At 40.5% G+C, this 27,301-nt stretch overlaps 1 protein-coding gene across 1 annotated transcript in view; it reads right to left on the bottom strand.

Moving 5' to 3' along the window:
* LOC139757379 (uncharacterized) overlaps window positions 1–27,301 on the bottom strand; it is a 158,350-nt gene that overhangs the window by 22,361 nt on the left and 108,688 nt on the right. The window contains exon 16 of the mRNA XM_071677807.1: window positions 26,184–26,283. Within this exon, the coding sequence (XP_071533908.1) occupies window positions 26,184–26,283 (100 nt within the window). The remainder of the gene's footprint in view (window positions 1–26,183; window positions 26,284–27,301) is intronic.

The raw sequence follows: 27,301 nt of genomic DNA, 5'->3' as shown, positions 1-27,301 counted from the left end.
TACATTTCATAATTACTGAATTAATCGTATCACACAAATGTGATTGTTAATACTTTCCCTGATTAATGAACAGAATATAAAGTACAACCTAATGCGTAAAATTATTTTCATTAATACTACTTGTGCAAGTCTACACTGATCCTTGCAACTGAGAGACATGAAATATAACAGAAAATAGAATATTATTTCTGATGTTGAAGGCAAAACATCTGAAGCTAACACAACAGAAGGTAATACAGCTCTGTAATCCATTCCCTAAAACCTTTTGAAATGGTGATACTTATGTTCTTGTAATATATCTAAAAGGTTGTCATATTTAAATATCAGCTTTGAAAAAGAGTATCAGCACTTGTGTAAACTTTTGTGCAGACTAAAAACTTGAGGATCTAAACCTATGCCAAAGAAGAAGAGTGGTGAAAGGGAGGGACAGAAGATAAGAGGAACATGAAGGAAGAATTGTAGAGGGAGTAGTCATAATGAGCAATTGCATTTTCTGCATACATCTTTGTGTGAGAATTATCTATTTGTACTTAAAGGGAGAGTTTTACACTCATGGGTCCTCATCTCAGCTTCTCTTCCTTTTCACACAGAGTCCTTTGAATTTTTTCTGTTCCCATTAAAATTTATTTACTTAGCTTGTTCCATTTGTCTCCTATGATATTCCAATAGAAGTATTTCCTTCAATCTTTTCTGACAATTCTTTATTCATTTATGCTGTGTTTCCTCACTTATTATTTCATTTGCATCTCAAATAATTTCTAAACATCAGTATGATCAAATATATAGAGGAAACTATGAGTTGTAATGTCCTCCCTTGCCTATGAGTGATGACCTTTTCTGGTAGTTTTGCTTTTATTTCAAGTAAATTTCTGTTGCCCACTAACAAATACATATCACTTCATTATTTTGACCAAACAGATACTAAATTCTCTAATTTATGTCTATTACATGCTGAAAAATTATTCTGATCATTTCCTTCACATACTTCCTGAGAATTCTGACATTCACCAGTGCACTATTATTTCTCTGACAAATCTCTTAATGTGATATTTTCGTGAAAACCTGGGTACTTAGTCCTAATCTCAGTCTTCCGTTTCAGTAACATTCCCATTTGAGTCCTCCACTTTCACAATCTGTTCTTTTACTGATAATATCCACTTGATAAATTTAACAAAAATTCAGTTTTTCTTTGCCCTGTCAAGCATATCTTTGGAATTCCAATTCTTTTCCTTCTTGGTTTTGTTGAAGTCATAACTTGTTCTCATATACCTTTAAAATGTTCCTTGGCTCTTATATTTTTTATATTTCCATAAAATATATTTACTTTCACTTCCTTACCTGTTGACATATTAAACCATGTTTCATCTGTATTATCAATGTCTTTATCTCATCAATGTACTGTACTAATCTATTAACTCCCTTATTATATATTTCATGAAACCTATCTATCTACCAATCTTTTTTTTTTTTTTGCCACTGTCTCAAGCGTTTGCGAGGTAGCGCAAGGAAACAGACGAAAGAAATGGCCCAATCCACCCCCATACACATGTATATACATACACGTCCACACACGCAAATGAACATACCTACACAGCTTTCCATGGTTTACCCCAGACGCTTCACATGCCCTGATTCAATCCACTGACAGCACGTCAACCCCGGTATACCACAATCCAATTCACTCTATTCCTTGCCCTCCTTTCACCCTCCTGCATGTTCAGGCCCCGATCGCACAAAATCTTTTTCACTACATCTTTCCACCTCCAATTTGGTCTCCCACTTCTCCTTGTTCCCTCCACCTCCAACACATATATCCTCTTGGTCAATCTTTCCTCACTCATTCTCTCCATGTGCCCAAACCATTTCAAAACACCCTCTTCTGCTCTCTCAACCACGTTCTTTTCATTTCCACACATCTCCGTTACTTACTCGATCAAACCACCTCACACCACACACTGTCCTTAAACATCTCCTTTCCAGCACATCCATCATCCTGCGCACAACTCTATCCATAGCCCACGCCTAGCAACCATACAACATTGTTGGAACCACTATTCCTTCAAACATACCCATTTTTGCTTTCCGAGATAATGTTCTCGACTTCCACACATTCTCCAAGGCTCCCAGGATTTTCGCCCCCTCCCCCACCCTATGATCCACTTCCGCTTCCATGGTTCCAGATATATATATATATATATATATATATATATATATATATATATATATATATATATATATATATATATATATATATATTTTTTTTTTTTCTTTTTTTCATACTATTCGCCATTTCCCGCATTAGCGAGGTAGCGTTAAGAACAGAGGACTGGGCCTTTGAGGGAATATCTTCATATGGCCCCCTTCTCTGTTCCTTCTTTTGGAAAATTTAAAAAAAAAATAAGAGGGGAGGATTTCCAGCCCCCCGCTCCCTTCCCTTTTAGTCGCCTTCTATATTATCCCTGGGGATAGGGGATTAAGAATACTTCCCACGTATTCCCTGCGTGTCGTAGAAGGCGGCTAAAAGGGGAGGGAGCGGGGGCCTGGATATCCTCCCCTCTCATTATTTTTTTTTTAATTTTCCAAAAGAAGGAACAGAGGGGGCCAGGTGAGGATATTCCAAAAAAGGCCCAGTCCTCTGTTCTTAACACTACCTCGCTAACGCGGGAAATGGCGAATAGCTTGAATGAAAGAAAAGATATATATATTTTTTTTTCTTTTTTTTTTGCTTTCTCGCTGTCTCCCGCATTTGTGAGGTAGCGCAAGGAAAAAGACAAAAGAAATGGCCCAACCCACCCCCATACACATGTATATACATACACGTCCACACACGCAAATATACATACCTACACAGCTTTCCATGGTTTACTCCAGACGCTTCACATGCCCTGATTCAATCCACTGACAGCACGTCAACCCCGGTATACCACATCGATCCAATTCACTCTATTCCTTGCCCTCCTTTCACCCTCCTGCATGTTCAGGCCCCGATCACACAAAATCTTTTTCACTCCATCTTTCCAACTCCAATTTGGTCTCCCACTTCTCGTTCCCTCCACCTCCGACACATATATCCTCTTGGTCAATCTTTCCTCACTCATTCTCTCCATGCACCCAAACCATTTCAAAACACCCTCTTCTGCTCTCTCAACCACGCTCTTTTTATTTCCACACATCTCTCTTACCCTTACGTTACTTACTCGATCAAACCACCTCACACCACATATTGTCCTCAAACATCTCATTTCCAGCACATCCATCCTCCTGCGCACAACTCTATCCATAGCCCACGCCTCGCAACCATACAACATTGTTGGAACCACTATTCCTTCAAACACACCCATTTTTGCTTTCTGAGATAATGTTCTCAACTTCCACACATTCTTCAAGGCTCCCAGAATTTTCGCCCCCTCCCCCACCCTATGATCCACTTCCGCTTCCATGGTTCCATCCGCTGCCAGATCCACTCCCAGATATCTAAAACACTTTACTTCCTCCAGTTTTGCTCCATTCAAACATACCTCCCAATTGACTTGACCCTCAACCCTACTGTACCTAATAACCTTGCTCTTATTCACATTTACTCTCAACTTTCTTCTTTCACACACTAAACCAAACTCAGTCACCAGCTTCTGCAGTTTCTCACATGAGTCAGCCACCAGCACTATATCATCAGCAAACAACAACTGACTCACTTCCCAAGCTCTCTCATCCCCAACAGACTTCACATATATATATATATATATATATATATATATATATATATATATATATATATATATATATATATTGATTGAGAGGGTGAAGGCATGTACAGAGCATCAGATTGGGGAAGAGCAGTGTGGTTTCAGAAGTGGTAGAGGATGTGTGGATCAGGTGTTTGCTTTGAAGAATGTATGTGAGAAATACTTAGAAAAGCAAATGGATTTGTATGTAGAATTTATGGATCTGGAGAAGGCATATGATAGAGTTGATAGAGATGCTCTGTGGAAGGTATTAAGAATATATGGTGTGGGAGGCAAGTTGTTAGAAGCAGTGAAAAGTTTTTATCGAGGATGTAAGGCATGTGTACGTGTAGGAAGAGAGGAAAGTGATTGGTTCTCAGTGAATGTAGGTTTGCGGCAGGGGTGTGTGATGTCTCCATGATTGTTTAATTTGTTTATGGATGGGGTTGTTAGGGAGGTGAATGCAAGAGTTTTGGAAAGAGGGGCAAGTATGAAGTCTGTTGGGGATGAGAGAGCTTGGGAAGTGAGTCAGTTGTTGTTTGCTGATGATATAGTGCTGGTGGCTGACTCATGTGAGAAACTGCAGAAGCTGGTGACTGAGTTTGGTTTAGTGTGTGAAAGAAGAAAGTTGAGAGTAAATGTGAATAAGAGCAAGGTTATTAGGTACAGTAGGGTTGAGGGTCAAGTCAATTGGGAGGTGAGTTTGAATGGAGAAAAACTGGAGGAAGTGAAGTGTTTTAGATATCTGGGAGTGGATCTGGCAGCGGATGGAAACATGGAAGCGGAAGTGGATCATAGGGTGGGGGAGGGGGCGAAAATTCTGGGAGCCTTGAAGAATGTGTGGAAGTTGAGAACATTATCTCGGAAAGCAAAAATGGGTATGTTTGAAGGAATAGTGGTTCCAACAATGTTGTATGGTTGCGAGGCGTGGGCTATGGATAGAGTTGTGCGCAGGAAGGTGGATGTGCAGGAAATGAGATGTTTGAGGACAATGTGTGGTGTGAGGTGGTTTGATCGAGTAAGTAACGTAAGGGTAAGAGAGATGTGTGGAAATAAAAAGAGCGTGGTTGAGAGAGCAGAAGAGGGTGTTTTGAAATGGTTTGGGCACATGGAGAGAATGAGTGAGGAAAGATTGACCAAGAGGATATATGTGTTGGAGGTGGAGGGAACGAGGAGAAGTGGGAGACCAAATTGGAGGAGGAAAGATGGAGTGAAAAAGATTTTGTGTGATCGGGGCCTGAACATGCAGGAGGGTGAAAGGCGGGCAAGGAATAGAGTGAATTGGATCGATGTGGTATACCGGGGTTGACGTGCTGTCAGTGGATTGAAATCAGGGCATGTGAAGGGTCTGGGGTAAACCATGGAAAGCCGTGTAGGTATGTATATTTGCGTGTGTGGACGTGTATGTATATACATGTGTATGGGGGTGGGTTGGGCCATTTCTTTCGTCTGTTTCCTTGCGCTACCTCGCAAACGCGGGAGACAGCGACAAAGTAAAAAAAAAAATATATATACATATATATATATATATTATCCCTGGGGATAGGGGAGAAAGAATACTTCCCACGTATTCCCTGCGTGTCATAGAAGGCGACTAAAAGGGAAGGGAGCGGGGGGCTGGAAATCCTCCCCTCTCGTTTTTTTTTTTTTTTTTTTTCCCAAAAGAAGGAACAGAGAAGGGGGCCAGGTGAGGGTATTCCCTCAAAGGCCCAGTCCTCTGTTCTTAACGCTACCTCGCTATGGCGGGAAATGGCGAATAGTATGAAAAAAAAAAATATATATATTTTTTTTTATACTATTCGCCATTTCCCGCAATAGCGAGGTAGCGTTAAGAACAGAGGACTGGGTCTTTGAGGGAATATCCTCACCTGGCCCCCTTCTCTGTTCCTTCTTTTGGAAAAAAAAAAGAAAAAAAGAAAAAAAAAAGATGCCCCCACCAAGGGAGTGGCCACAACAAGCAAGTCTCTGTCTCACACCTGGTCTTACATGCCTCCCTCGCACACATCATTTCTTGCATTCTTTCCATTCTATTTCCCCATGTCATAAGTTGTCTTACCCTCACACCAAACCCTTCAACCATACTATCACACCCTCTCCTTGTAAACACCATGTCTTGCATTCTTTCCACATGCCCAAACAACCTCAAAGTATTATGTTTCACCCACTATACCACTCCACAATTCATTCTCTGCCATACCAAATCTCTCAGATGCCCCCTCATTACTTTCTTCATACCACATGCTCCACTCAATTAACTAATTTCCACAGCCTTGATCCTGGACTTCTGTCATTCATCCCATGCCAATGTTTTGTCTGCATAAGCCAGGGTCAGGAGGACTATGTTGTCCCTTAATTCTTTCTTCACTTCCATACTTACACTTCTACTCTTCATCAATCTACTAAGGGACCCAATGACTCTTTTAACCTGTACCGCTCTCTCTTTCCATATCAACAAACATACCCAAGACAGCTCCCAAATACTTAAATTCTGTTATCTCTTCCAGTCTTTCTTGCTCCATATCTATAACACAGTTTAGTACACTTTCCTTCCTCATTTTACAGGCCTTTGCAAAATCCATACTTTCACTCTGTTTCCTTTCAAATACAATTACTTTACTCTGATTCACATTTGATTCCCCTATTCTCATATTCAACTAATGAGTAATCACTTCTCCAGCTTCCAATATTCAACCTCTGTTCCATGAAGATGTGATCCAGCATATATAACACATCTGTCTCTATTACTCTAGTGTGTTTGCTGGCACATTAGTATGGTAAGTTTTTCTGAAAAACACTTTTCAAAAATATATGCCTCCTTTGCTTGTTTCACTTCCTGCAAGTGGATCCACAAATGCTAACTGATGTTGCTGTATTTACGTCCCCAGTCACTACAGCTTTCCTTTTATCTTGTAAGATCTTCACTGCTACCTCCTACTCCTTCCAAACTGTATCTTCATCAATATCAACACATTTATAATTTGGTTAATCAAATTGGAATAATTAACATGCCTGCTTTTTAGATGAAAAACACACTTCCACCTATCCTTTTGTTTCAGGTAGTCTTCCATAAACTATACATCTTTCTATGAGATTCACTTTCAATACATCACTGACTTTAGTTTTGAGTAACTGTTAACAAAAGTACGACAATGTAGTACAGCAGGGGGATGCGACAGGATAGTTTGAGAGTAAATATGAATGGAAAGAACCAGGAGGAAGTGGAATGCTTTAAGTAGCTGGAAGTGGATATGGCAGCATAGAAAATCTTGGGGGCTAAACTGAGTCATAGGAAGGAGGAAGACACTAAAGGGCTGGGTGCATTAAGGAGAGTAAGGAGGGCAAGGTCAGTGTCTGTTAGAGCAAATGTAGGTATGTTTGAAGTTTAAGTTCCTGACATCATAGTATGGATGTAGGTATTAGACCCTGAATGCAAATGTAAGGATGACAGTGGGAATGTTGGAAATGAAATGCCTCAGAACAATAAGTGGTGTGAGGAGTACTGGTCATGTAAGCAGTGCTGCACAACCTTTTTATTTCGTATCACATTTTCGAATAGGCTGGATCCTCATGGCACATTGAATCAAAAAGTTTTAGATGTGTCCAGAAAAAAACATAAAAATCAGTGACAAAACAGGTAAAACACAATCATGTATGCTCTTCAAAAAATACTGTAACATAGTTTGCAAACACTTTTCAAACTTTACTAAAGTCTTGACTTCCCATGGTGGAGGAGAAAAGGTAGACAGTTGGAAATAATGCCGGATACAAGCGTTTGAAAGTATACTTGCCTTTCCTCACCCCTTCACTGTCTCAGCCACTGTACATGCTAGCACACTGCCATAGTCATAAAATATATTTTCATTATGTAAATTTGCAGTTGTTTGTTAAGATAGTGCTATGTTCATATTTCTTCTCTTATTAGCAATGTACCACTGTGCACTAAGGGAACTGAAGTGGCACATCAGATGTGAAGTACTAATGTAAGGAATGACACTGTAGAAGGGAGGTGTTGTAGTGGGCTATGGATAGAGTTGTGCGCAGGAGGATATATCCTCTTGGTCAATCTTTCCTCACTCATTCTCTCCATGTGCCCAAACCATTTCAAAACACCCTCTTCTGCTCTCTCAACCACGCTCTTTTTATTTCCACACATCTCTCTTACCCTTACGTTACTTAATCGATCAAACCACCTCACACCACACAGTGTCCTCAAACATCTCATTTCCAGCACATCCATCCTCCTGCGCACAACTCTATCCATAGCCCACGCCTCGCAACCATACAACATTGTTGGAACCACTATTCCTTCAAACATACCCATTTTTGCTTTCCGAGATAATGTTCTCGACTTCCACAAATTCTTCAAGGCTCCCAGGATTTTCGCCCCCTCCCCCACCCTATGATCCACTTCTGCTTCCATGGTTCCATCCGCTGCCAGATCCACTCCCAGATATCTAAAACACTTTACTTACTCCAGTTTTGCTCCATTCAAACTTACCTCCCAATTGACTTGACCCTCAACCCTACTGTACCTAATAACCTTGCTCTTATTCACATTTACTCTTAACTTTCTTCTTTCACACACTTTACCAAACTCAGTCACCAGCTTCTGCAGTTTATCACATGAATCCGCCACCAGCGCTGTATCATCAGTGAACAACAACTGACTCACTTCCCAAGCTCTCTCATCCCCAACAGACTTCATACTTGCCCCTCTTTCCAAAACTCTTGCATTCACCTCCCTAACAACCCCATCCATAAACAAATTAAACAACCATGGAGACATCACATATTATTTTTTATTTTTTATTATACTTTGTCGCTGTCTCCCGCGTTTGCGAGGTAGCGCAAGGAAACAGACGAAAGAAATGGCCCAACCCCCCCCCCCCATACACATGTATATACATACGTCCACACACGCAAATTACATACCTACACAGCTTTCCATGGTTTACCCCAGATGCTTCACATGCCTTGATTCAATCCACTGACAGCACGTCAACCCCGGTATACCACATCGCTCCAATTCACTCTATTCCTTGCCCTCCTTTCACCCTCCTGCATGTTCAGGCCCCGATCACACAAAATCTTTTTCACTCCATCTTTCCACCTCCTATTTGGTCTCCCACTTCTCCTCGTTCCCTCCACCTCCGACACATATATCCTCTTGGTCAATCTTTCCTCACTCATTCTCTCCATGTGCCTAAACCACTTCAAAACACCCTCTTCTGCTCTCTCAACCACGCTCTTTTTATTTCCACACATCTCTCTTACCCTTACGTTACTCACTCGATCAAACCACCTCACACCACACATTGTCCTCAAACATCTCATTTCCAGCACATCCATCCTCCTGCGCACAACTCTATCCATAACCCACGCCTCGCAACCATACAACATTGTTGGAACCACTATTCCTTCAAACATACCCATTTTTGCTTTCCGAGATAATGTTCTCGACTACCACAAATTCTTCAAGGCTCCCAGGATTTTCGCCCCCTCCCCCACCCTATGATCCACTTCTGCTTCCATGGTTCCATCCGCTGCCAGATCCACTCCCAGATATCTAAAACACTTTACTTACTCCAGTTTTGCTCCATTCAAACTTACCTCCCAATTGACTTGACCCTCAACCCTACTGTACCTAATAACCTTGCTCTTATTCACATTTACTCTTAACTTTCTTCTTCCACACACTTTACCAAACTCAGTCACCAGTTTCTGCAGTTTCTCACATGAATCAGCCACCAGCGCTGTATCATCAGCGAACAACAACTGACTCACTTCCCAAGCTCTCTCATCCAAAACAGACTTCATACTTGCCCCTCTTTCCAAAACTCTTGCATTTACCTCCCTAACAACCCCATCCATAAACAAATTAAACAACCATGGAGACATCACACACCCCTGCCGCAAACCTACATTCACTGAGAACCAATCACTTTCCTCTCTTCCTACACGTACACATGCCTTACATCCTCGATAAAAACTTTTCACTGCTTCTAACAACTTGCCTCCCACACCATATATTCTTAATACCTTCCACAGAGCATCTCTATCAACTCTATCATATGCCTTCTCCAGATCCATAAATGCTACATACAAATCCATTTGCTTTTCTAAGTATTTCTCACATACATTCTTCAAAGCAAACACCTGATCCACACATCCTCTACCACTTCTGAAACCACACTGCTCTTCCCCAATCTGATGCTCTGTACATGCCTTCACCCTCTCAATCAATACCCTCCCATATAATTTACAAGGAATACTCAACAAACTTATACCTCTGTAATTTGAGCACTCACTCTTATCCTCTTTGCCTTTGTACAATGGCACTATGCACGCATTCCGCCAATCCTCAGGCACCTCACCATGAGTCATACATACATTAAATAACCTTACCAACCAGTCAACAATACAGTCACCCCCTTTTTTAATAAATTCCACTGCAATACCATCCAAACCTGCTGCCTTGCCGGCTTTCATCTTCCGCAAAGCTTTCACTACCTCTTCTCTGTTTACCAAATCATTTTCCCTAACCCTCTCACTTTGCACACCACCTCGACCAAAACACCCTATATCTGCCAGTCTATCATCAAACACATTCAACAAACCTTCAAAATACTCACTCCATCTCCTTCTCACATCACCACTACTTGTTATCACCTCCCCATTTGCGCCCTTCACTGAAGTTCCCATTTGCTCCCTTGTCTTACGCACTTTATTTACCTCCTTCCAGAACATCTTTTTATTCTCCCTAAAATTTAATGATACTCTCTCACCCCAACTCTCATTTGCCCTTTTTTTCACCTCTTGCACCTTTCTCTTGACCTCCTGTCTCTTTCTTTTATACATCTCCCACTCAATTGCATTTTTTCCCTGCAAAAATCGTCCAAATGCCTCTCTCTTCTCTTTCACTAATACTCTTACTTCTTCATCCCACCACTCACTACCCTTTCTAATCAACCCACCTCCCACTCTTCTCATGCCACAAGCATCTTTTGCGCAATCCATCACTGATTCCCTAAATACATCCCATTCCTCCCCCACTCCCCTTACTTCCATTGTTCTCACCTTTTTCCATTCTGTACTCAGTGTCTCCTGGTACTTCCTCACACAGGTCTCCTTCCCAAGCTCACTTACTCTCACCACCCTCTTCACCCCAACATTCACTCTTCTTTTCTGAAAACCCATACAAATCTTCACCTTAGCCTCCACAAGATAATGATCAGACATCCCTCCAGTTGCACCTCTCAGCACATTAACATCCAAAAGTCTCTCTTTCGCACGCCTGTCAATTAACACGTAATCCAATAACGCTCTCTGGCCATCTCTCCTACTTACATAAGTATACTTATGTATATCTCGCTTTTTAAACCAGGTATTCCCAATCATCAGTCCTTTTTCAGCACATAAATCTACAAGCTCTTCACCATTTCCATTTACAACACTGAACACCCCATGTATACCAATTATTCCCTCAACTGCCACATTACTCGCCTTTGCATTCAAATCATCTATCACTATAACCCGGTCTCGTGCATCAAAACCACTAACACACTCATTCAGCTGCTCCCAAAACACTTGCCTCTCATGATCTTTCTTCTCATGCCCAGGTGCATATGCACCAATAATCACCCACCTCTCTCCATCAACTTTCAGTTTTACCCATATTAATCGAGAATTTACTTTCTTACATTCTATCACATACTCCCACAACTCCTGTTTCAGGAGTATTGCTACTCCTTCCCTTGCTCTTGTCCTCTCACTAACCCCTGACTTTACTCCCCAGACATTCCCAAACCACTCTTCCCCTTTACCCTTGAGCTTCGTTTCACTCAGAGCCAAAACATCCAGGTTCCTTTCCTCAAACATACTACCTATCTCTCCTTTTTTCACATCTTGGTTACATCCACACACATTTAGGCACCCCACTCTGAGCCTTCGAGGAGGATGAGCACTTCCCGCGTGACTCCTTCTTCTGTTTCCCATTTTAGAAAGTTAATACATTTTAGAAAGTTAATATATATATATATCCCTGGGGATAGGGGATTAAGAATACTTCCCACGTATTCCCTGCGTGTCGTAGAAGGCGACTAAAAGGGGAGGGAGCGGGGGGCTGGAAATCCTCCCCTCTCTTTTTTTTTTTTTCTTTTTTTTTTTTTTCTCCAAAAGAAGGAACAGAGAATTGGGCCAGGTGAGGGTATTCCCTCAAAGGCCCAGTCCTCTGTTCTTAACGCTACCTCGCTAATGCGGGAAATGGCAAATAGTTTGAAAGAAGGAGATATATATATATATATGTGTATATATTTTTTTTTTTTTTTTTTTATACTTTGTCGCTGTCTCCCGCGTTTGCGAGGTAGCGCGAGGAAACAGACGAAAGAAATGGCCCAACCCCCATACACACGTACATACACACGTCCACACACGCAAATATACATACCTACACAGCTTTCCATGGTTTACCCCAGACGCTTCACATGCCTTGATTCAATATATATATATATATATATATATATATATATATATATATATATATATATATATATATATATATGTGTGTATATATATATATTTTTTTTTCTTTCCCAAAAGAAGGAACAGAGAACGGGGCCAGGTGAGGATATTCCCTCAAAGGCCCAGCCCTCTGCTCTTAACGCTACCTCGCTAACGTGGGAAATGGCAAATAGTTTGAAAAAAAAAAAAAAATATATATATATATATATATATATATATATATATATATATATATATATATATATATATATATATATATATATATATTTATATATTTATTATACTTTGTCGCTGTCTCCCGCGTTTGCGAGGTAGCGCAGGGAAACAGACGAAAGAAATGGCCCAACCCCCTCCATACACATGTATATACATACGTCCACACATGCAAATATACACACCTACACAGCTTTCCATGGTTTACCCCAGACGCTTCACATGCCTTGATTCAATCCACTGACAGCACGTCAACCACGGTATACCACATCGCTCCAATTTACTCTATTCCTTGCCCTCCTTTCACCCTCCTGCATGTTCAGGCCCCGATCACACAAAATCTTTTTCACTCCATCTTTCCACCTCCAATTTGGTCTCCCTCTTCTCCTCGTTCCCTCCACCTCCGACACATATATCCTCTTGGTCAATCTTTCCTCACTCATTCTCTCCATGTGCCCAAACCACTTCAAAACACCCTCTTCTGCTCTCTCAACCACGCTCTTTTTATTTCCACACATCTCTCTTACCCTTACGTTACTCACTCGATCAAACCACCTCACACCACACATTGTCCTCAAACATCTCATTTCCAGCACATCCATCCTCCTGCGCACAACTCTATCCATAGCCCACGCCTCACAACCATACAACATTGTTGGAACCACTATTCCTTCAAACATACCCATTTTTGCTTTCCGAGATAATGTTCTCGACTTCCACACATTCTTCAAGGCCCCCAGAATTTTCGCCCCCTCCCCCACCCTATGATCCACTTCCGCTTCCATGGTTCCATCCGCTGCCAGATCCACTCCCAGATATCTAAAACACTTCACTTCCTCCAGTTTTTCTCCATTCAAACTCACCTCCCAATTGACTTGACCCTCAACCCTACTATACCTAATAACCTTGCTCTTTTTCACATTTACTCTTAACTTTCTTCTTCCACACACTTTACCAAACTCAGTCACCAGCTTCTGCAGTTTCTCACATGAATCAGCCACCAGCGCTGTGTCATCAGCGAACAACAACTGACTCACTTCCCAAGCTCTCTCATCCCCAATAATCCCCATATATATATATATATATATATATATATATGGAAGCGGAAGTGGATCATAGGGTGGGGGAGGGGGCGAAAATTTTGGGAGCCTTGAAAAATGTGTGGAAGTCGAGAACATTATCCCGGAAAGCAAAAATGGGTATGTTTGAAGGAATAGTGGTTCCAACAATGTTGTATGGTTGCGAGGCGTGGGCTATGGATAGAGTTGTGCGCAGGAGGATGGATGTGCTGGAAATGAGATGTTTGAGGACAATGTGTGGTGTGAGGTGGTTTGATCGAGTAAGTAACGTAAGGGTAAGAGAGATGTGTGGAAATAAAAAGAGCGTGGTTGAGAGAGCAGAAGAGGGTGTTTTGAAATGGTTTGGGCACATGGAGAGAATGAGTGAGGAAAGATTGACCAAGAGGATATATGTGTCGGAGGTGGAGGGAACGAGGAGAAGAGGGAGACCAAATTGGAGGTGGAAAGATGGAGTGAAAAGGATTTTGTGTGATCGGGGCCTGAACATGCAGGAGGGTGAAAGGAGGGCAAGAAATAGAGTGAATTGGAGCGATGTGGTATACAGGGGTTGACGTGCTGTCAGTGGATTGAATCAAGGCATGTGAAGCATCCGGGGTAAACCATGGAAAGCTGTGTAGGTATGTATATTTGCGTGTGTGGACGTGTGTATGTACATGTGTATGGGGGGGGTTGGGCCATTTCTTTCGTCTGTTTCCTTGCGCTACCTCGCAAACGCGGGAGACAGCGACAAAGTATAAAAAAAAAAAAATATATATATATATATATATATATATATATATATATATATATATATATATATATATATATTGTATATATATATATATATATATATATATATATATATACATATATATATATATATATATATATATATATATATATATATATATATATTCCCTGGGGATAGGGGAGAAAGAATACTTCCCACGTATTCCCTGCGTATCGTAGAAGGCGACTAAAAGGGAAGGGAGCGGGGGGCTGGAAATCCTCCCCTCTCGTTTTTTTTTTTTTTTTTTTTTTCCAAAAGAAGGAACAGAGAAGAGGTCCAGGTGAGGATATTTCCTCAAAGGCCCAGTCCTCTGTTCTTAACGCTACCTCGCTATCGCGGGAAATAACGAATAGTATGAAAAAAAAAATATATATATATATATATATATATATATATATATATATATATATATATATATATATATATATATATATATATATATATTTTTTTTTTTTTTTTTTATACTTTGTCGCTGTCTCCCGCGTTTGCGAGGTAGCGCAAGGAAACAGACGAAAGAAATGGCCCAACCCCCCCCATACACATGTACATACACACGTCCACACACGCAAATATACATACCTACACAGCTTTCCTTGGTTTACCCTGGACGCTTCACATGCCTTGATTCAATCCACTGACAGCACGTCAACCCCTGTATACCACATCGCTCCAATTCACTCTATTCCTTGCCCTCCTTTCACCCTCCTGCATGTTCAGGCCCCGATCACACAAAATCCTTTTCACTCCATCTTTCCACCTCCAATTTGGTCTCCCTCTTCTCCTCGTTCCCTCCACCTCCGACACATATATCCTCTTGGTCAATCTTTCCTCACTCATTCTCTCCACGTGCCCAAACCATTTCAAAACACCCTCTTCTGCTCTCTCAACCACGCTCTTTTTATTTCCACACATCTCTCTTACCCTTACGTTACTTACTCGATCAAACCACCTCACACCACACATTGTCCTCAAACATCTCATTTCCAGCACATCCATCCTCCTGCGCACAACTCTATCCATAGCCCACGCCTCGCAACCATACAACATTGTTGGAACTACTATTCCTTCAAACATACCCATTTTTGCTTTCCGGGATAATGTTCTCGACTTCCACACATTTTTCAAGGCTCCCAAAATTTTCGCCCCCTCCCCCACCCTATGATCCACTTCTGCTTCCATGGTTCCATCCGCTGACAGATCCACTCCCAGATATCTAAAACACTTTACTTCCTCCAGTTTTTCTCCATTCAAACTCACCTCCCAATTGACTTGACCCTCAACCCTACTGTACCTAATAACCTTGCTCTTATTCACATTTCCTCTTAACTTTCTTCTTCCACACACTTTACCAAACTCCGTCACCAGCTTCTGCAGTTTCTCACATGAATCCGCCACCAGCGCTGTATCATCAGCGAACAACAACTGACACTTCCCAAGCTCTCTCATCCCCAACAGACTTCATACTTGCCCCTCTTTCCAAGACTCTTGCATTTACCTCCCTAACAACCCCATCCATAAACAAATTAAACAACCATGGAGACATCACACACCCCTGCCGCAAACCTACATTCACTGAGAACCAATCACTTTCCTCTCTTCCTACACGTACACATGCCTTACATCCTCGATATATATATATATATATATATATATTTTTTTTTTTTTCATACTATTCGCCATTTCCCGCGTTAGCAAGGTAGCGTTTAGAACAAAGGACTGGACCTTTGAGGGAACATCCTCACCTGGCCCCCTTCTCTGTTCCTTCTTTTGAAAAAAAAAAAAAAAAAAAAAAAAAAAAAAAAAGAGAGGGGAGGATTTCCAGCCCCCCGCTCCCTTCCCTTTTAGTCGCCTTCTACGACACGCAGGGAATACGTGGGAAGTATTTTTTCTCCCCTATCCCCAGGGATAATATATATATATATTTTTTTTTAATATATATATATATATATTTTTTTTTTTTGGAAGTATGTATATACATGTGTATGGGGGTGGGTTGGGCCATTTCTTTCATCTGTTTCCTTGCGCTACCTCGCAAACGCGGGAGACAGCGACAAAAAAAAAAAAAAAAAGAACAATGGAAGTAAGGGGAGTGGGGGAGGAATGGGATGTATTTAGGGAATCAGTGATGGATTGCGCAAAAGATGCTTGTGGCATGAGAAGAGTGGGAGGTGGGTTGATTAGAAAGGGTAGTGAGTGGTGGGATGAAGAAGTAAGAGTATTAGTGAAAGAGAAGAGAGAGGCATTTGGACGATTTTTGCAGGGAAAAAATGCAATTGAGTGGGAGATGTATAAAAGAAAGAGACAAGAGGTCAAGAGAAAGGTGCAAGAGGTGAAAAAAAGGGCAAATGAGAGTTGGGGTGAGAGAGTATCATTAAATTTTAGGGAGAATAAAAAGATGTTCTGGAAGGAGGTAAATAAAGTGCGTAAGACAAGGGAGCAAATGGGAACTTCGGTGAAGGGCGCAAGTGGGGAGGTGATAACAAGTAGTGGTGATGTGAGAAGGAGATGGAGTGAGTATTTTGAAGGTTTGTTGAATGTGTTTGATGATAGAGTGGCAGATATAGGGTGTTTTGGTCGAGGTGGTGTGCAAAGTGAGAGGGTTAGGGAAAATGATTTGGTAAACAGAGAAGAGGTAGTGAAAGCTTTGCGGAAGATGAAAGCCGGCAAGGCAGCGGGTTTGGATGGTATTGCAGTGGAATTTATTAAAAAAGGGGTGACTGTATTGTTGACTGGTTGGTAAGGTTATTTAATGTATGTATGACTCATGGTGAGGTGCCTGAGGATTGGCGGAATGCGTGCATAGTGCCATTGTACAAAGGCAAAGGGGATAAGAGTGAGTGCTCAAATTACAGAGGTATAAGTTTGTTGAGTATTCCTGGTAAATTATATGGGAGGGTATTGATTGAGAGGGTGAAGGCATGTACAGAGCATCAGATTGGGGAAGAGCAGTGTGGTTTCAGAAGTGGTAGAGGATGTGTGGATCAGGTGTTTGCTTTGAAGAATGTATGTGAGAAATACTTAGAAAAGCAAATGGATTTGTATGTAGCATTTATGGATCTGGAGAAGGCATATGATAGAGTTGATAGAGATGCTCTGTGGAAGGTATTAAGAATATATGGTGTGGGAGGCAAGTTGTTAGAAGCAGTGAAAAGTTTTTATCGAGGATGTAAGGCATGTGTACGTGTAGGAAGAGAGGAAAGTGATTGGTTCTCAGTGAATGTAGGTTTGCGGCAGGAGTGTGTGATGTCTCCATGGTTGTTTAATTTGTTTATGGATGGGGTTGTTAGGGAGGTAAATGCAAGAGTTTTGGAAAGAGGGGCAAGTATGAAGGCTGTTGGGGATGAGAGAGCTTGGGAAGTGAGTCAGTTGTTGTTCGCTGATGATACAGCGCTGGTGGCTGATTCATGTGAGAAACTGCAGAAGCTGGTGACTGAGTTTGGAAAAGTGTGTGGAAGAAGAAAGTTAAGAGTAAATGTGAATAAGAGCAAGGTTATTAGGTACAGTAGGGTTGAGGGTCAAGTCAATTGGGAGGTGAGTTTGAATGGAGAAAAACTGGAGGAAGTGAAGTGTTTTAGATATCTGGGAGTGGATCTGGCAGCGGATGGAACAATGGAAGCAGAAGTGGATCATAGGGTGGGGGAGGGGGCGAAAATTCTGGGGGCCTTGAAGAATGTGTGGAAGTCGAGAACATTATCTCGGAAAGCAAAAATGGGTATGTTTGAAGGAATGGTGGTTCCAACAATGTTGTATGGTTGCGAGGCATGGGCTATGGATAGAGTTGTGCGCAGGAGGATGGATGTGCTGGAAATGAGATGTTTGAGGACAGTGTGTGGTGTGAGGTGGTTTGATCGAGTGAGTAACGTAAGGGTAAGAGAGATGTGTGGAAATAAAAAGAGCGTGGTTGAGAGAGCAGAAGAGGGTGTTTTGAAGTGGTTTGGGCACATGGAGAGGATGAGTGAGGAAAGATTGACCAAGAGGATATATGTGTCGGAGGTGGAGGGAACAAGGAGAAGAGGGAGACCAAATTGGAGGTGGAAAGATGGAGTGAAAAAGATTTTGTATGATCGGGGCCTGAACATGCAGGAGGGTGAAAGGAGGGCAAGGAATAGAGTGAATTGGAGCGATGTGGTATACCGGGGTTGACGTGCTGTCAGTGGATTGAAGCAGGGCATGTGAAGCGTCTGGGGTAAACCATGGAAAACTGTGTAGGTATGTATATTTGCGTGTGTGGACGTATGTATATACATGTGTATGGGGGGGGGGGTTGGGCCATTTCTTTCGTCTGTTTCCTTGCGCTACCTCGCAAACGCGGGAGACAGCGACAAAGTATAATAAAAAAAAATATATTCTTTTTTTCAAAATATATATATATATATATATATATATATATATATATATATATATATATATATATATATATTTTTTTTTTATACTTTGTCGCTGTCTCCCGCGTTTGCGAGGTAGCGCAAGGAAACAGACGAAAGAAATGGCCCAACCCCCCCCCCATACACATGTACATACACACGTCCACACACGCAAATATACATACCTACACAGCCTTCCATGGTTTAACCTAAAATATATATATATATATATATATATATATATTTTTTATTTATACTATTTGCCATTTCCCGCGTTAGCGTTAAGAACAGAGAACTGGGCCTTAGAGGGAATATCCTCACCTGACCCCCTTCTCTGTTCCTTCTTTTGGAAAATTAAAAAAAAACAAGAGAGGGGAGGATTTCCAGCCACCCGCTCCCTCCCCTATTAGTCGCCTTCTACGACATGCAGGGAATACGTGGGAAGTATTCTTTCTCCCCTATCCCCATAAATGCCCATATACATACATATACATATCAACATATACATATATACGCATGTATACATTCATACTTGCTTGCCTTCATCCATTCCCATTACTACCCTGCCAAACATTTCATTTCCAACACATCCATCCTCCTCCGCACAACCCCATCTATAGCCCATGCCTCACAACCATATAACATTGTTGGAACTACTATTTCTTTAAACATACCCATTTTTGCTCTTTGAGATACAGTCCTCTCTTTCCACACATTCTTCATCGCTCCCAGAAACTTTGCCCCCTCCCACACTCTGTGACTCACCTGCTTAGTCCATTCCCAGGTATCTAAAACCCTTGACTTCCTCCAATTTTTCTGTATTCAAACTTACATCCCAATTAACTTGTCTCTCAACCCTACTGAACTCTATTCACATTTACTCTCAACTTTCTCCTTTCACACACTTTCCCAAATTCAGTCACCAACTTCTGCAGTTTCATACTCAAATCAGCCACCAGAGCTGTATCATCGGCAAACAACTGATTCACTTCCCAGGCCCTCTCATCCCCAACAGACAGCATACTCGCCCCTCTCTCCAAAACTCTTGCATTTACCTACCTAAACACCCCACCCATAAACAAATTAAACATGTATATAAGTATGTGGGTGGGTTGGGCCATTCTTTTGTCTGTTTCCTTGTGCCACCTCACTGACGTAGGAGACAGCGACAAAGTATAATGAATAAATAACAAAAAAAAAAAAATAATAATATGTATTTTATTCATTTATTTTGCTTTGTCGCTGTCTCCCGTGTAAGCAAGGTAGCGCAAGGAAACAGACGAAAGAATGGCCCAACCCACCCACATACACGTCCACACACGAAAATATACATACCTATACATCTCAACATATACATATATATATATACACAGACTTATATTTTTATACATATTTTTTTTTTTTTTTTTTTTGATTTTTCCAAAAGAGGGAACAGAGAAGGGGGCCAGGTGAGGATATTCCCTCAAAGAACTAGTTCTCTGTTCTTAACGCTACCTCGCTAATGCGGGAGATGGCGAATAGTTTGAAAGAAAGAAAAATACACACAGACATATACATATATACACATGTACATAACTCATACTGTCTGCCTTTATTCATTCCCATCGCCACCCCGCCACACATGTAATAACAACCCCCTTCCCCCTTGCACGTCTTTCACCCTCCTGTATGTTCAGGCCCCAATTGCTCAAAATCTTTTTCACTCCATCCTTCCACCTCCAATTTGGTCTCCCACTTCTCATTCTCTCCACCTCTGACACATATATCCTCATTGTCAATCTTTCCTCACTCATTCTCTCCATGTGACCAAACCATTTCAAAACACCCTCTTCTGCTCTCTCAACCACACTCTTCTTATTACCACACATCTCTCTTACCCTTTCATTACTTACTCAATCAAACCACCTCACACCACATACTGTCCTCAAACATCTCATTTCCAGCAAATCCACCCTCCTCCGCACAACTCTATCTATAGCCCACGCCTCGCAACCATATAACATTGTTGGGACCACTATTCCTTCAAACATACCCATTTTTGCTTTCCAAGATAACGTTCTCGATTTCCACACATTTTTCAATGCTCCCAGAACTTTCCCCCCTCCCCCATCCTATGATTCACTTTCGATTCCATGGTTCCATTTGCTGCCAAATCCACTCCCAGATATCTAAAACACTTCACTCCCTCCAGTTTTTCTCCATTCAATCTTACCTCCCAACTGACTTGTCCCTCAACCCTACTGTACCTAATAACCTTGCTCTTATTCACATTTACTCTCAGCTTTCTTCTTTCACACATTTTACCAAACTCAGTCACCAGCTTCTGCAGTTTCTCACATGAGTCAGCCACCAGCGCTGTATCATCAGCGAACAACAACTGACTCACCTCCCAAGCTCTCTCATCCACAACAGACTGCATCCTTGCCCCTCTTTCCAAAACTCTTGCATTCACCTCCCTAACAACCCCCATCCATAAGCAAATTAAACAACCATGGAGACATCACGCACCCCTGCCGCAAACCAACATTCACTGAGAACCAATCACTTTCCTCTCTTCCTACACGTACACATTCCTTACATCCTCGATAAAAACTTTTCAATGCTTCTAACAACTTGCCTCCCACACCATATATTCTTAATACCTTCCACAGAGCATCTCTATCCACTCTATCATATGCCTTCTCCAGATCCATAAATGCTACATACAAATCCATTTGCTTTTCTAAGTATTTCTCACATACATTCTTCAAAGCAAACACCTGATCCACACAACCTCTACCACTTCTGAAACCACACTGCTCTTCCCCAATCTGATGCTCTGTACATGCCTTTACCCTCTCTAACCCTTCTAACAACTTGCCTCCCACACCATATATTCTTAATACCTTCCACAGAGCATCTCTATCCACTCTATCATATGCCTTCTCCAGATCCATAAATGCTACATACAAATTCATTTGCTTTTCTAAGTATTTCTCACATACATTCTTCAAAGCAAACACCTGATCCACACAACCTCTACCACTTCTGAAACCACACTGCTCTTCCCCAATCTGATGCTCTGTACATGCCTTTACCCTCTCAATCAATGCCCTCCCATATAATTTCCCAGGAATACTCAACAAACTTACACCTCTGTAATTTGAGCACTCACTTTTATCCCCTTTGCCTATGTACAATGTCATTATGCAAGCATTCTGCCAATCCTCAGGCACCTCGCCATGAGTCATTTTTTTTTTTTTTTTTTTTTTTTATACTTTGTCGCTGTCTCCCGCGTTTGCGAGGTAGCGCAAGGAAACAGACGAAAGAAATGGCCCAACCCCCCCCCATACACATGTACATACACACGTCCACACACGCAAATATACATACCTACACAGCTTTCCATGGTTTACCCCAGACGCTTCACATGCCTTGATTCAATCCACTGACAGCACGTCAACCCCTGTATACCACATCGCTCCAATTCACTCTATTCCTTGCCCTCCTTTCACCCTCCTGCATGTTCAGGCCCCGATCACACAAAATCTTTTTCACTCCATCTTTCCACCTCCAATTTGGTCTCCCTCTTCTCCTCGTTCCCTCCACCTCCGACACATATATCCTCTTGGTCAATCTTTCCTCACTCATTCTCTCCATGTGCCCAAACCATTTCAAAACACCCTCTTCTGCTCTCTCAACCACGCTCTTTTTATTTCCACACATCTCTCTTACCCTTACGTTACTTACTCGATCAAACCACCTCACACCACACATTTTCCTCAAACATCTCATTTCCAGCACATCCATCCTCCTGCGCACATCTCTATCCATAGCCCACGCCTCGCAACCATACAACATTGTTGGAACCACTATTCCTTCAAACATACCCATTTTTGCTTTCCGAGATAATGTTCTCGACTTCCACACATTTTTCAAGGCTCCCAAAATTTTCGCCCCCTCCCCCACCCTATGATCCACTTCCGCTTCCATGGTTCCATCCGCTGACAGATCCACTCCCATGAGTCATACATATATTAAATAACCTTACCAACCAGTCAACAATACAGTCACCCCCTTTTTTAATAAATTTCACTGCAATACCATCCAAACCCGCTGCCTTGCCGCCTTTGATCTTCTTACATATCCTTATTTCTTCAATTACAGTACTAATAGCTGGCAAGTGCTTCAGAGTTAATGAACTAAATAAAATGCCTTAGCAAAATTAAGTATGACCGAAGCCAGTCAAAAAGAAGGAAATAAAATAGCATCAATGAAATGCATTGACTATATGTAAGAGTGAGTTGCAGGATTTTACTGAAAATCTTTACAAATGGTTCAGTGTAATTTGCTGAAATCAGCTACTTCACAAAAGAATAATGAAGCATGGGAAAAATTCAGTAAAGAATAAATTTAAAAGAAATTAAAAAATTCTGCTTGATAAGATGAGATAAAAGAAACATGGTTCACAAATGTGATGAGAATCTATGAAAAAAAATTTAAAAAAACACTCATTTGGGAAGAAAGTACATGAATATATGATGCAATGCAGATAATAAAGTTGTAGAGTATGGTGGTGGTCCCCACCTGTGTTCACTAATAATCAAACTGTCAGGTAAAGTTAATGCTTAAAGCATCTTAAACCATGTAAAGGTAGTAAAGAAGTTGATTAAAATGAAATTGTATAAAATCTGCGTTATGAAAGAACTGCAAGGTTCAAAAGAGGGTTAACCATTTATCCATACTTCTTGTCAAAGCCATGGCATGCAGTGCCACTATAAATGTGCAGTGCAGAGCTAGATTGGTTGAGGGCCGAGGAGGCTTTAGCTGTACAGAGGGGTGGTGTGCAAGCCTGTTCATGAAACCTCACCTGGTAGTCTGAGATTTGCATGCACCTCAGCGTTACCTTGTGAGATTACACCAGCAAGGCCCTGTGCATGCATCTAGTGGTTGTCAGCAGTTATATGAGAAGTAACAGAAACAGAACAAACTAGGTGCAACTGCTAGCCCAAGTTATGAAACCATTTTCAAAAACTGTGCATTCTAAGCCTGAAGAATAGTTTTTCAATCTAAGTAATAATGAAATAAAATGTAGTTTCACAAGTGAAGAGAAACTGTTAAAATCATAACATAGGAAATATCACAAAAAAGTTACTTGGTCAAAATTAACAAAATCTTAAGACCTTTTTTAAATCAATACAATTATACATTACAGTTAAAGCACTGTGCTGAAAAATGTCTGAACCACTGGGCTAACAATTTGTAGTGCAGAAGCCCAATCCAAACCTGGTGCACTGTGTTTGTCACTATAAAACAATGAAGAATCTATAGGCTTTCACACTATCATACCATGGCATAATTAACTGAACAAAACCTCCTATGTGGTATGTAACACTAAAGCATTATGTTTAAATAAAAGTCTGTAATATTTTGATACAAAATTCCTGAGTTTTTTCATTACCTATACTTCTTTGTTTTTAACTAAAACATCTCATACTGTTGAATGCATGTAATGAAATATAAAGTTGTATAATACAAGACTATCCTCTCCTTTATATTTGGAGCATGTTATTGACACTTTTCTATAATATTGTCATTGAAATATGCAAAGCTGACTGTGATACAGTTAAAGGGTTTATGTGGCATTTAGCTGACATCTTTAGTGCAAAATCTGTACATATACATTCATTAAATGCTAATGATTTCTGTCATAAATTCTGATACAATATCAGACTTTACATAATGATATTAATCAGTTTATCTTTTTTTAAACTGTGTACAGACATACAATCAGTGAAAGTCAAGTTTAATTGTTTTGTGTGATCACTAATCTCATGAAAGGTGTGCACCAGTAATGTCAGGGTTATTCTTGGAAAAAAAAAGTAAAATGTATGTTTTTAAAATTCCTTTCATTGCAAATGATTAGTAACTAAACTATCTGTAATATATAAAGGATTAAGATAATAAATTTCTTATCCATTTCTTCTCCTTGGGTAACAAATAGACCAGCATAACCACTGAACAAAATGATAAACCATCTGTCTTACATGCGAAACTTTTACAGTTAAAAGTATATTCACTTTTCATAAACAAATATAACCCAGTTCCTCTTGGAGCAAGCTAACAGTACTTACCCAATAATGATACGAATGATTCAATATAACTTTTGTCTCCACCAGCATTTAATATGCAACGCATCTAGGCACTGAACTAATGTATATAACAGTATCTATCTAACTGTAATTCACATGCAAGTTCAGTACATCATGAGGAAACCTCCTTATGTGCACCGAGTACATTATAAAAAAAAATCAACATAAACTAAAAATATATACACCTGGACTGCAAATCTAAATATATACAATGATTTGTCCAAAGATAAGGGACTTCTAAAAAAATGCTTATCTTAGATATCCATATTAAAGCAAAAGAAGCATCATAGCATTCATCAAAATACAAAGCCAAAATTGTGAAAAAAGCAACCTAAACATTTCTGTCTATCAATATAATATAAAATGCATTACACTGAAGTGTTACAGTTATAAAATAAAAATTCTATCACTAAATCAAACTAAATCATAATAAAAGCAAGCATGCAACTATCACAATGGGTAATAAACAAAATAAAACCATAATACAGAATGTAGATGTAAGGCTCAGCGAAGAGAGGACGTGAGGGTGCTGGGTTGTGCGAGTGATCAAAGGGGGAGGAGAACGAGCTACCAGAAGGCTTCTTGCCAGTAGAGGATCACAGCAGCTCAACGCAATACCAGTTGGAAATTTGAGGTACACTATGCGCACAACCCAAATTTACCAGCTGATATTTAGTCAGTCCGTGCTTTCCTTGTCTCTCCCAGGTTTCCTTGTAGGCAGCAGACCAATCACCATTTACCAATGAGAAGCGACCAATCAGTGCGTGCCTGTGCCCATGCCCTACTATGAAGCCCAGTCTTTTTGTCATCATGAAGCAAACAACCACCATGCTTCTTAGCAAATCATGATACTGTATATCAGCACTTAAGGTAAAGAACTGTCAACAAGTTACATATACACAAAGAATTACAAAACATGCAATACCAAAGAGGCAAGCATGTGACTCAAGATTGCAATCAAATGATTCTTAATTTCAAGAATATCACACATTTAAATATCAATATCTAAATAAAAACATTACAGTTTCAAAACATGTAACTGATAAAGATCATGACGTATATAATGCCATAAATATCAAGGAAGGATTGTCCATAAATAATTCTTTAGCTCCCTAAATACTTTAAGGGTAAAATTTTGTCAACTGCCTAGTATAAAATACTGACTGGTATAATGAAAATCTATACACAAAAAGTTTTTCATCTACATAGTTCATAATCACTTTATTTTACCAAACAAAATGCAGCATTAAAAGGGTGCAAAAAAGTAAAAACAAAGAATTCTACTCTGCTCCAAACACACAATCAGTAATCAAGGAGCTCTATGACCAACACCAATCTTTCTGCAGGTAGATGTTAAAAAATGCTATGATAAAACTAAATCTTACCTTGAGCTTTCAGAGCAACAATCATCTGTTCTTTCTTTGCCAGTTGTTCTCCTAGTCTCGATGCTGCTGCCAGGCCATTTTGAACCTCTGCAAGCTGTGCCTGTACAGGGAAGGAAATGAAGAAAATAAGTCTTTTCTTCCTTTGGGTAACTGCACTTAGACCAGTCCTATCATTCTGCCTACATCTTACATTAACAGTAATATAAAATACTAAAACAGCAAATGATAATTTGTGTTGAAGGCTACTGTACAACTAACTCCCTGGGTGCTTCCCATCTTTTGGTGGCATATCCCAACAGTGACTGAATTTAAAGCTCCTTTCCTTTTTCTTACATACCTATCCATTGTTTCCTGCATTAGCAAAATAGCACCAACAACAGACAAGTAACCCTTAGAGGAAAAAATCCTCACCTGACTCCTTCCTCAGTCCCTCCTTTTGGAAAGTATTAATAAAGAAGAGGATGTCCATGGCCCACACCCCCTCTCCAATCCCTCTTAGCCACCTAAAACATGCAGGAAAAATTTTGATAATTTTCTTTATAAACCATAAACATCAATACACATGCCATACAAACCAAATGCCCTCAGAATACTTCCAGGTATTGTAGATAAGAAAATATAAAATCTCCTTGCATCTGCTATAAACAATTAATTTACCTCATCCTATATTATGCTTCATCTGCCAGGTCACTCACCCTGTCAATACCAAATACAAAAGAAATGTACACCACACAAAACAAAGACTGTACACCACACAAAACAAGGATCTTAAAACAGTCATCAGCTGCCAAGCAATCACAAGCATTCAGTGCTTGCACAATGAACTGTAAATATTTCCAATACAATCTCACTCAATATGCCTGGCATTTAGTTCTTTCCAACAGCACTCAACTCTTCTTACCCAACCACTCCATAACCAACCACCAACACCAAGCAGAAATAAAAAACTGACCCCTCTCTCTCTCTTTCGAGACAAATACTCAGATATCCACTTTCCCCCAACAATCAAAACAGTGACAAAAGATATACATAATGGATTAACCCAACAAGCATTAATCAAACACCCTCCCTACCCACTTTTAAGTACCATCCAACCCAACATACAACCAAATGAAACA

The sequence above is a fragment of the Panulirus ornatus genome, chromosome 26, assembly GCF_036320965.1.
Source record: "Panulirus ornatus isolate Po-2019 chromosome 26, ASM3632096v1, whole genome shotgun sequence".
Classification (NCBI taxonomy): domain Eukaryota; kingdom Metazoa; phylum Arthropoda; class Malacostraca; order Decapoda; family Palinuridae; genus Panulirus; species Panulirus ornatus.
This window is presented reverse-complemented; position numbering and strand designations above follow the sequence as displayed.